Source organism: Camelina sativa, chromosome 17 (assembly GCF_030686135.1).
Source record: "Camelina sativa cultivar CO46 ecotype springtype chromosome 17, ASM3068613v1".
In the NCBI taxonomy this organism is placed as follows: Eukaryota; Viridiplantae; Streptophyta; class Magnoliopsida; order Brassicales; family Brassicaceae; genus Camelina; species Camelina sativa.
The window spans coordinates 5,861,171-5,873,353 of record NC_141896.1 but is presented as its reverse complement, the minus strand read 5'-3'; the positions used below and the strand labels follow the sequence as shown (position 1 = coordinate 5,873,353).

General features: G+C 34.6%; 3 protein-coding genes across 5 annotated transcripts; 2 read left to right on the top strand and 1 right to left on the bottom strand.

Annotated features, from left to right (window-relative positions):
- The first annotated feature begins 803 nt into the window (after nt 1-803).
- LOC104755663 (cytochrome P450 78A5-like) lies at nt 804-2,780 on the top strand. The gene is made up of 2 exons (XM_010478094.3): nt 804-1,828; nt 1,938-2,780. Exons 1-2 carry the CDS (start codon nt 896-898, stop codon nt 2,553-2,555), a joined length of 1,551 nt encoding a protein of 516 aa, XP_010476396.1. The 5' UTR covers nt 804-895; the 3' UTR covers nt 2,556-2,780.
- A 5,827-nt stretch (nt 2,781-8,607) lies between these two features.
- On the top strand, nt 8,608-10,756 carry LOC104755661 (putative 6-phosphogluconolactonase 1). Of its 3 annotated transcripts, none has more exons than XM_010478090.2 (4): nt 8,608-8,818; nt 9,459-9,666; nt 9,753-9,888; nt 10,123-10,756. In XM_010478090.2, exons 2-4 carry the CDS (start codon nt 9,494-9,496, stop codon nt 10,606-10,608), a joined length of 795 nt encoding a protein of 264 aa, XP_010476392.2. In that variant the 5' UTR covers nt 8,608-8,818; nt 9,459-9,493; the 3' UTR covers nt 10,609-10,756. The 3 variants fall into 3 exon arrangements, with proteins under 3 accessions (XP_010476392.2, XP_019094223.2, XP_010476393.2); XM_019238678.2 differs by having other exon boundaries at nt 8,792-8,915; XM_010478091.3 differs by lacking the exon at nt 8,608-8,818 and adding an exon at nt 8,960-9,207.
- LOC104755662 (uncharacterized) lies at nt 10,704-11,992 on the bottom strand. The gene is made up of 2 exons (XM_010478093.3): nt 11,548-11,992; nt 10,704-11,122 (listed from the first exon to the last, which is right to left on the bottom strand). Exons 1-2 carry the CDS (start codon nt 11,864-11,866, stop codon nt 10,905-10,907), a joined length of 537 nt encoding a protein of 178 aa, XP_010476395.1. The 5' UTR covers nt 11,867-11,992; the 3' UTR covers nt 10,704-10,904.
- Between the last annotated feature and the right edge of the window lie 191 nt (nt 11,993-12,183).

Genomic DNA, 12,183 nt, shown 5'->3' with positions numbered 1-12,183 from the left:
TCTTTAGCATTCTTTCTCTTTTTTGATACTAAGTACTAGTATTTTATAATTTTGGTTAATTAACTTCCACCCATTTATTTTAAAATTGTATCAGGAGAGCGAATGAATCTTTTCAAATTATTATACTATATATAGATTAGCTGTTTTAGCGTGAGGTTGATATTGATATTATTCATGTGTTCTGAAATGTTTAATAAAATAGATTGATATGGTAGTAAATAGCTTATCCTATTATGTATTCCTTTTTTTTTTTTTTGGACAACATCCTATTATGTATTCCAAAAACAGTTTTTATTACATGATTGAAAATATCTTGACTTTGTTCCAATATTTTACGCATGACACAACTACAATTTGCCAACTATTGCAAGAAAACATACCAAATCTTTGGCTTTCAAATCTTCACACAAACCATATGAATCACACTATACTGTCTCCTGATATTTTATACAAAAATGATGGGATTCGATTATTAGAAAATCTCCATAACCCTTACAAAATCAAATTTCATTTTTTTATCATCAAACCATTAAATTTTAGCTAATATTAGCAGATTATAATTTATTTTATTATACTGAATATAAATGTGGCGGTTTTCAAAAAAGTTTAGTAAATAACAAAAGAAAGCAACATAAAAAATCGCTCCACCAGTAAAAAACCATTGACCAGCAATGCAAATACAAATTTAAAACATTTAATTCACCATTAAAGATTGATACCGTATTAATTAGTTTTTAAAAAAATATAAACGATGCAACTAGTAAAATCACATCTATTTAAAGACACTTCCCATGCACAAACACTTCATATCTTCATCATAAACTCTAAACACTCCTCTCTCTCACACTCCCAACAACACACTCTCTCTCTCTCTGCTTCCATAACTCAGCCTGAGATGTCTTCGGAAGCTTACGTTCTGTTCTTTAACAACCTGAACCTTCTCACTGTCGAAGCCTTTGCTTTGATCTCGCTATTCGTAGCGACCGTTGCTTTCTTCCTCTCACCAGGTGGGCTCGCATGGGCCTGGACCGGGTCATCCAAGAACCAGGTTGCGATTCCTGGACCATCTGGTTCTCTTTCCGTCTTCTCCGGCGCTAATCCCCACCGTGCTCTCGCCGCTCTTGCAAAACGCTTCAAGGCCTCTTCGTTGATGGCGTTTTCTGTTGGGTTTTCGCGTTTCGTCATCTCTAGTGAACCGGAGACGGCTAAAGAAATTCTGAACAGCTCTGCTTTTGCGGACCGCCCGGTTAAGGAGTCAGCTTACGAGCTACTGTTCCACCGTGCCATGGGGTTCGCACCGTATGGTGAGTACTGGAGGAATCTTAGGAGAATCTCTTCCACTCATCTTTTCAGTCCGAGGAGAATCGCGAGTTTCGAAGGTGTTAGAGTTGGGATCGGTATGAAGATGGTGAAGAAGATCCAGAGCCTTGTCACGTCGGATGCTTCTGGTGAAGTTGAAGTGAAAAAGGTCGTTCACTTTGGTTCTTTGAATAATGTAATGACGACTGTGTTCGGTGAAAGTTACGATTTTGATGAAGTTAATGGAGTTGGGTGTTTCCTAGAGAGGCTGGTGAGTGAAGGCTATGAGTTGCTTGGGATATTTAACTGGAGCGATCACTTTTGGCTTCTTCGTTCCTTTGACTTCCAAGGAGTGAGGAAGAGGTGTAGAGCTTTGGTCTCTGAAGTCAACACTTTTGTCGGCGGTATAATTGACAAACACAAGATGAAGAAGAGCAACAATCTCAATGGAGAGGACTTCGTTGATGTCTTGCTTGGCTTGCAAAAGGATGAAAAGCTGTCTGATTCTGACATGATTGCTGTTCTTTGGGTAAACTACTTTCACTATTTTTTTTTTCCTTAGGATAAAAGTTTTAATCTTTGAATGTGAGTTTTGTGTCAAAGGATTTAATATTTTGATTTTTTTTTTTTTTTGTTAGGAAATGATTTTTAGAGGGACAGACACTGTTGCGATTCTAGTGGAATGGGTTCTTGCTAGAATGGTTTTGCATCAAGACATCCAGGATAAGCTCTACAAAGAGATAGCTTCTGCTACAAGTAACAACACTAGATCCTTGTCTGACTCCGACATCCCAAAACTGCCGTACCTCCAAGCTATTGTCAAAGAAACCCTAAGGCTCCACCCACCTGGTCCACTCCTCTCATGGGCCCGCCTCGCTATCCACGATGTTCACGTAGGTCCCAACCTTGTCCCTGCTGGAACCGTAGCTATGGTCAACATGTGGTCCATCACACACGACGCCAAAATCTGGACCGACCCTGAAGAGTTTAACCCCGATAGGTTCATTGGTGGTGAGGATGTGAGCATCATGGGCTCTGATCTTCGATTGGCTCCGTTCGGGGCCGGACGTCGCGTTTGCCCTGGTAAAGCAATGGGTCTAGCTACTGTCCATCTTTGGATTGCTCAACTGATTCAGAATTTCGAATGGGTTAAGGGCTCTTGTGATGTTGAGCTCGCTGAGGTTCTCAAGCTGTCTATGGAGATGAAGCAGCCGTTGAAGTGCAAGGCCGTTCCAAGGAATGTTGGTTTCGCTTGATGTATTATCGGTGTCGGGTCCTAAGTTTAATGAACTATGTGGTAGCACTACTAATTAATAATTAATAATAATTAAGGTGGGAAGGAAGTTAGGGTTTTGGCACGTTGGTCGAACTTCTTTAGGGTTTTGGTGTGACGTTTCTATTTTGCTTTGTGTTGCTTCATGTTATCGTATCCCCTCGGTTTGCTTTTCAATGTTTTCATATCTATAAAATTGATTAGCTAAGTATGCAGTGTGCAACTCTCTTACTTCTTTCCAAAATATCGCGTACTATGTTTTCATTTCTTTGCTTTTTCTCTGTCAAGAGTGCTATATAGTTGATCAATTATGCTTAAACTGTTGGTTAAATCTAAAGGTGCTTAAAAAGTTGAGTTTTGCTTGAAAGGTATCATAGAGGACAATATCACTTGTTTATGTTAGCATGTTGAGCAACGTGATCCGAATTCCTTACATGTGAATAAATCATCGGGCAGTGGAGATTAGACTATCTATTATAATGTACCATATTTTGGATCAGCTACAGTATTTTCTTGTTACACATGCTGATCCATCATTACGAGTACATGATCAAAATTTCCAATCTGAAAGTTGGAAAATTACAAAAAAAATACACCATTTAATATTCATATATGAAAATGACGTTTTACATAAATTTAATGTCTTTTATGCACGATAATTCTACAAATCCTCGTCAAATTATATTAATTCTGACAATACTAGATACTGACATCCACTTTCAAATGGTTTAGTTATTCGGATAGAGTCACTTAAACGGATTCATTAAGTGCCTGATTATACGTTCTAAATGACCGATACATGATTACATATTTAATATTTGTTGTTCACTTAAAAGTTATATATGGGACTGGAACTAATGTTTTGGCATATTTATTGTATACGATTAAATTTGTAATGTTAGGCCTTCAAAATAATTTTGAAACACTTTTTTTGGTGAATTGTCAGGTTAGCAACCACAAGTTGATAAAATACTGAAAATTAAATTTTAAATGTGCTTGAAAATGACGTAGACAACAATATGAGAGATAAAGGAGTCAAGAACAACAATCATAATTCAATATATTCCTCTCTTTTGTTTTTCTGGAAGAATATAGTTTGTCCCATAGGAACTCAACACCCTTAAAAGTTCAAAAATTTTTATTTTTTAACATTATGTACATATGGATTAGATAGAACTTATGCGTCATTTGCATTAAAGATATATTGCAAGATCGTATCCTCGACGTTCCTCTTTTTTGTTTATGAATCTATCCATCGTTAAATTAACTATTCATTTTCCTTTCACCAAAAAAAGTATTCATTAAAAGTACAATTCAGTAATTAACAACTCCAGTGCACTCCTAATTTAATTATATATCGTAGAATAAGAATATGGGAAAAGCACATGAAGAAAATAGAAGGATCATGAATATATCTGTTTTTATAAGATGAATGTGTTTTATTAGGTTATGTATCGCAATTTGAATAAGTTTATTTGTTTGCTAATGTATCCACTATATTATAATTTTTATCGTTTCATTTGCTTGGTAGTTTGTCTACATTTTGATATAGATCTAAAACAACCGAGTTGGAATGTTAGGAGCGGTGACGTGTTCATATTATCTTTCAAATCATTACAAAATTGAAAATTTAGGACTGTTTCTTAGCGTTCAACTTATAACGATTATGTATTATATGACAAAAGGGTGGCTAGGGTTTTTATGCTTTTGGAAAAGAAAAAGATGTTTGCCTTTTATGATAAATAAAAGTGATACACATAATTAGTTCAACATGTTTGGGATATATTGTTGCAGCGGTCTTAAATATATTTCAATTCGATAATGACATTATTCTCTCTCTCTCAAACTAGCGTTACGATCACATGTATAATCAATGGCTGATATCGGACATACAAATGTTCTTATCGAAGGTGCTAAAAACTTCTAACACAACAAAAGGATATATATATACATTTTAGGATTTAACTACCCAACAAATAAAACTTTTCATTAGGCCAAAATAAGTGCAAGTTGCTTTCTTTCCCATCTCTTTCTTTATTTTATTTTTTTCCATATTCCCCTACATCGATTCTTCATATCTCCTTCATTGTAGATATGAATGATCCGTCACAAGCGCATTGGAACCAAAGGATCGATGTAAGAAATATAGAGTATATAAATGCAAAATAAATTATGTGGTCACAAAATATATATATGCTTTCTTACAAGATTCATTAGGTTAGCTAGTATCATCATTTAAACTTTCCCAAGAGAACATGTAATTTATATTATCACTTCAAAGCGTTCTAATTTATCTACGAAAATAAATCACCCTATATGTGAGCATTTAGTAAATGAAAGGGTTTTTTTCCAACGTTAAAAAGTAAATTCAACACTCACTAGTCTGTTTTTTGAAGTCTTCATTCATTCCAACTATCATGATAGTATTATAAAATTGAATATTTAAGAGCCCTCTTGGATAATTTCTGCCTCTCATTGGGCAAGAGAATTGGATCCTTCGTCTTAGGGTTGTAGACACTAATTAATTAGATCATTACTGGAGTATTTTTTTTTCGCTTTTGATGATCTTCAAGTGGCTCAATTAATGATTGCGATTCTTTTCTAAAAGCCGAATTTAGATGCTTTTGTTAAAGCCAAATATTCACTTGCAACTTATAACAATCGTGATTTTACCAATTTTTAATACGTCAAAGCCCAAAAAGGCTATGTATTTTCTGCGCCACTCATTACTCAATAGCACTCCCAAGAATATGAAAAAGTTGTATACACTACATATAAATGGCCAAGTACGTAATTAGAAATGAACAATTAATTATGCCTTGATTATTTTACGAACTATTTTCGAAAATAGATTTGGCTTACTTATCATCAGACGCATCCCTCTATATAGTTCAACAAAAATGTGTATTCTCGTTGCAAAACTTTAAATTGTACACAATAAAATAAAACGAAGTTGGTAGTGTACATGAGTGTATGTTATTTTTACTCTAAAAGGTTAAAGGTTACCTAATTTAAATGATTTTTTAGTTACACGAAAATAATTATTTACTGTACAGAATAATAATACTGATACTTCATATCTACAATATATAATTCAAACTTTGCTTTGCAGCTTAAGTACTAGTATGAGAAGTGTATTTTGTGTTGTTGTTACAATTAAAAATGAATTAGGTCCTCTTATGTTTTCACCTTTTCTTTCAATTCCTCAATCATTTGTAATTTTTAATTTTGCAAGGAAAATTTTAAGTTGTAACAAACATTTCCAACTTCCAATGAATGTACTATTTTACAAAATATTTATTATAGAATTTGCTAGGACGCTAATGGGCTCTCTTTTGAAAGCTTAGGCCTTCAACAAGGAGCGATCCATATGCCACTGCCGATAAAGAACTAAATAAACTTTCATTAACCAAAAAAAGAAGAAAAAAGTAAAAAACTACATAACACTCCACAAAAACATGGCAATTGCTTTGGGATTTTTTAAGGGATCTGGCATTCATGTGCATCTCGCACAATCACCAACTTGAAAAAAAAGAGTAGTTTATGGTCCTAAACTTGTAGCAAACTAGTGTTAGGCCTCAATTAATGTGTCTATAGACCCACTAAAGAATATGATTGATCCACCAAAATAAAATTTATAAACTTCTCTAGAATGATAGCTCTAGTTTCACCTGCTATAGCCAAGAACCTAGTATTACTAAACGTATATAATTTGTTGGATTAAAATAGCTATTAAGGTCACTATCATGACCTCAATGGTTTAGGTGTGGATCATTTATAAATTCCAAAATTGTTAAACAAGCTTTGCTTGAGAATACCGAAGAGGTGGTTATTCAAGGATTTAAATTGAATCAACATTCTTGTTTGATGCAAACAATAAATTTAAAAGCTGCTGCGGGGTTTCTTAAATATGAACAACTTAATCGAATATATGTTTTCTCATATATGTCTAATGTTTTTTAATCTATCTTTTAAGTACCATATGTTTTTTTTGGTTGATTTGTTTCTGGTTCTAAGGTTTGAGTCTTTGCGGAAAACCATAGAGACATGAAATTTAGACATAATTACAATCAATAGACTACTGGGTCCATATATTATTACCTATCTTTTGGGTAAAAAGATACTGTCATTTTTTTTGGATCCATATACTTTCTTTTAGTACTACATATCATGTTCTGATAGTCTTACTTATTATCTGAAAGATAATCATTACAGTTTTTTTTCAATTCAATTTGGAAAAGCTAATGTAAGAAGGGAGTCATGTGTCCCACAACTTGGGAGTTTGTCTGGTCTCTTTACCTGTCAGGGAAGCAATGCGGTGTTGTTTCCATGTGCAAACAATTTTCTATCCATATTTTACAATCATTGTACTATATTTTTTCTGTTTTCTATTTTATTTTTTTCCTTAAATTTTGTTATTTTCCCTATTTTTATTTAGTATAATACTAAAACGTAATGATTCATCTTCAATAATTAGTTATGCAATTATCTAGTAATATACTTAGTTAAACACTTCAAAATTCTAGTCCATCGGTTTAGTACAGAGTAACAGAGATATCACATATCAGACACATGTTGATACAGAGACACCATGATTCATTTAGGTATATGCGTGTGTATTATCACGACGGGATGGTGACAATAAAGTATGTATTTTTCGCAAAGATATGATCTTGCTGGTACTAGTCTCCATCTATCTCAATATTGAGTGGTTCCTTCACATTTTTTTCCAAACCCTACACACACATTATTGGATGGTTTCTCCTCTTTGAGAATGAACGAATATGAATGCCATACTTGGTAACATGGATGGATATGTAATAAGACAAAAGAATCGTCGCGTGGGCTTCTTCGCGATAATCTTCCTCAAAATTTCTAAGAAGATTTTCTTACACGTGTGTGATACCTTCATGAAAGACGATTAGGGATCCCTCATGCAAGAACCTCTCATTATTTGGACCTCCAAGAATTATAAACTTAGAAACCACGGTATAAATAACATATAGTAAGTTGTTGATTATCCCTTAATTCGACTCATAACTAGATTTTATACATCTTACTTGTTCCAAATTTTCCTACTGGTAGCTTGGTGCCGTTTGGAGAATGATGACACGCGATGTCATCCTATAGGCATCATAAATGGCCTTACCCACTAAAATGCAATCCGTTATAGCTTCGAAAAATATAATAGGATGTTAATTTATGCTGGTATATAAAGCGTTATTGGGCCTCTTTGATGTAGTTCATATTAGTGGTTCACTAAATACGATTAAATTATTAATATATAAGGTTTTACTTTGATAAATATGGCCTTTTATTGTCAACATATAAAAAGTGATTGAGGTTCACAATCACAAAAAGACATGAAAAAAAAGAGATTAAAAATAGAAGATAATGTAGTTTAAGAAGTATAGTTGATCTGGATGAACTTTACATTTCCACCAAAACATTTATGTATTATATATATAATTACATCATATTAAAATCAAACTATTTAACATTAACATGTGTTTCTCTTGTTTGTTTACTTGTAAATAGAAAATGGAATAGTGTGAAAAAAACAAAAGATACGTGTGTGACCTAAACAAACATTACTGGTGATTTTTGGGTCATTCGTGATACAATTCCTAAAATGTTGTAAAATCCAATATTGACCCGAAAGATATTACCCATTTACCCTTATCATCATATTTATTCGCATTAATATATCATAGTGCCTAAGATTCCTGAAAAGTGGGGCATATATGGTAAGTGTTCATGTGTCAAATTTGTGGGGCTTTCGATATGCCATAATTTTTATTTTATTTTATCATTAATTTATTTTTATCTGTATAAAACTTAGGCTTATAGATAATAGTATTGATGAAATTAAGAAAAATTAAGCCACTCACAAATTTGAAAATTAAAGAAATTAATTATAGAAAAGGAAAAAGAAAACGAAGTTATCCACATTACTTGCTTTTTGACAAGACACAAAGAAGTTGATTGGTCCATTTGTCTTTTATGAACTGACAGTTGTTTTTGTTACTTGTTTTAGATTTCTTATAATTTATTGTATTCACACATCTATTTATTCCCATAGAAACACCCCCCAAAAGCCAAAAAGATAAACCCTTCTTTAATGGCACAACTAATCTTCATCTCAAACCTTAAATTCTTCTAAATACCACCAAACCAAAATCCTCTTAAACAACCCTACCGAGCTTCTTCTCCTATAACTTGATTTTATCAAAGAAAAATTTGCAGGTACTTCTTCGATTTTATCCTTCTTAAGTTTGTTTTTTCACTTTTGTTTGTTTGTGTGTTTTACTTTTATCACGATATGCACGTCGAAACCCAGAAGGTAAAAATCTCTTAATTTCTTATAATTCTTCTTCTCTCCCAAGAGGCGTTTTCGTTATTAATTTATATAAAGGCAGATTTATTTGGAAGTCCTTTGTTTACACACAAACCAAATATATAAATAACATTGTTGCATATCTATCTATATGAATGTATGTAGACATGACCTATGTATTGATGGTGCAATTATATATATAATCATTATCATCTGGTGCTTTTGTAAAATCTATCTATCATTATTAACCTGTTGTTTCACTCATATCATCTCTCTTACCTTTCTCTTTAACTCCTTTGTAAGAAAGAATCCTCTCTTCCCTCGATTTGGTTTGGTTATATTATTTTATTTTGTATTTGCTGTCTTCTGAATATTTCAAATGCTGATTTTTGGATTTTTAGTCAAATTCGAATTGTTGAGAGTCAGAGCTTTTTGATCTTATCTCTGTTTCCTTAAAATGTGAATGTTATACTTCTTACAATCCAAAGCTGATCTCTTTCTTCTCTTAAAGCTTTAAATTCTTGAATCCCATTTTTGTTTTTCATGTAGAGTTGCTAAAAAAAAAAAAAAACAGAGGAAGCAAAATGGCACTTACTTGGACTCATAAAGACAGAGGAGAAATTAGGGTTCATGAGAATTTGCAGGAACTAAGCATAGACTTGGTAGATTATATAGCTGAGGTATCAGAAGCATCAATTAAAGAGCATGGTGCTTTCTGCATTGTGTTGTCAGGAGGCTCTCTCATTAGTCTGATGGGGTAAATATACAATTTTTACCATTTAAAAGTTTTGGAGATTTTATTTTCAGTCTCTTTGATTGATCTTTTAATGAGTTACTCAACAGAAAATTGATCGAGCCACCTTACGACAAGATTATAGATTGGGCGAAATGGTATGTCTTTTGGGCGGATGAGCGCGTAGTAGCTAAGAGTCATGACGATAGCAACTACAAACTCGCCAAGGACAATCTCCTCTCCAAGGTTAGCTGTTTTGGATTGGTTCTTGATAACTTCTAGGTGGAAGAATTCGTGTGGCTAGCTGCTTTTCTTGAATCTGCAACCTATTGACTTTTCTTGCTCCAATCTTGGCTTGTTTGAGAAAAAAAAAACTAATCCAGTCATGGTTCCGGTCAATGCAGCTTTGTGTGTGGTTTTTGTCTTGTTATAAAGTTGACTTTTGTTTGTTCTGAGAGTTGCAACTTTAATTTTTTTCAGGTCAATGTGTTTCCGAGACATATATGTTCGATTAACGACACAGTTTCGGCGGAGGAAGCTGCAGCAGAGTATGAGTTCGCCATCAGGCAGATGGTGAGAACACGAACTGTGGCTGCATCTGATAACAGTGATTGTCCCAAGTTTGATCTGATCTTGCTTGGGATGGGATCGGATGGGCATGTAGCCTCGCTCTTCCCAAACCACCCAGCACTTTTGGTGAAGGATGATTGGGTCACGTTCCTAACTGACTCTCCTAAACCGCCACCGGAGAGAATCACATTCACTTTACCCGTCATTAACTCAGCTGCTAGAGTTGTTGTAGTAGCCACCGGCGAATCCAAAGCCAATGCTATCCACTTAGCTATCGATGATTTGCCCAAACAAGAGAGCTCTGCATCCCTGCCTGCAAGGCTAGTCCACCCAAGCAATGGGAATCTGATCTGGTTTATGGATAAACCAGCGGGGTCTAAACTTGACAAGGTTTAAATTTTCCGAGTAGGACTTAGATATTGTTCTTTGTTCCAAAAGCGAATGGTTCTTTTTTTATCAGTGATGACCCTTTTTGTATGAAGAGCATCCGGTTTAAAAACATGTTTTTTTTTTCAACTTTTCTAACCAAGCAAGTTTCTCCGAACTACAAAATCTATTAACTATAACAATAACATGTTCAGCAACTTCAAGAAACAATCTTAACCTCAAAACTCTATGAGGTGATAGTGTGACACACATCTTATCCTACAAGAGCAAGGTTCATTACAGAATCCGGTAATGCTTACTTTCATTTAGGCATTGCCATTGTTAAGAGCATCAGCCTCGACTCTAGCCATAGGATCATCTTTGGTTTCTGTATCCTCTTCCATCTCACCTTCTCGGTCTTGTGCCAATTTCTTCCTGTGAAGTTCCTCAGCAGTCTCCATGGCAGCCTTGTTCTCTGCTTGCATCTTCAGCATTTCCTTCTCCTGTTGCTGCCTCTCAAACCATGTGTCTGCATCTGCCCAAACTGAAAGAAAACAAAACCAAAGAAGACACAATTGTTAACAATGACAATCAAGAAGCAAACAAATTAATCATAGACATGAGGCTCACTGACTTCTTAACATCAACGAGACAATTAGAGTCTACAAAAACACTAATTTCCAAACCCTAATTTTTCCAACAAGTTCCCCAATTACAAAAACCATCAACGAACACAAATCAAAATCACCAATAGCTCAAGTTAAGCAAAACTCTAGGGAAAAATCTAAGAACCAATTGGTAAAGCTAATTGCAGAATCAATAAATCACAAGAACGCGAAATTTTAAACCCTAATTTCAACAATTCCAGACTCATTCACAAAACCCCAAAATCAAAATCATTAATAGCTCAAGTTAACCAAAACTCTAGGGCAAAATCAATTAGAGAGAAAGAGTAAAAGAGAAACATACGTGGATGTGCAGCCCAACCCTGTTCACCACCCTTGATTTTCTCAGGGAGAGCATAATTAACAGTGAGAACACGACCGTAGAGTTCAGCTCCATCCATATTATCCATAGCAGCAGAAGCGTCTTCTCTCTCGAGAAAAGTAACGAACCCGAAGGATCTATGTTTCTGATTCGCTTGATCCAAAGGAGTCTTCACGTCTTTGATATCGCCGAAAGGTATAAACGCAGCGTGAAGAATCGATTCGTTAACCTCATCAGCTAAACCTCCTACATACAACGTGTTCTTCTGCATCGCTTGCTGCTGTTGAACTGCCGCCGCCATTGTTCCTACACCTCTCTCTTTCTCCGATTCAAACCTTCACAGAGCAATTGGAACAAAGGAGAAGACGATATCGATTTTTTTTTTTTTTTTTTCGTTCCTCTTTTCTCTGATATAAACGGGCTTTTTGGCGGTTCGGCCCATTAATATATCTATATATAAAGCCTTACATTCTATTGACCTTTTTTTGGCCCCACTTCTTGCTTGTTTGTGGAGAAATCTAACGAGGATCTTATAACTAATCCAATAATGGTCTTGGTCAATACAGCTTTGTTGTGTTTTGTTTGAGTTATAAATGTTGACTTTGTTCTGAGAGTTGC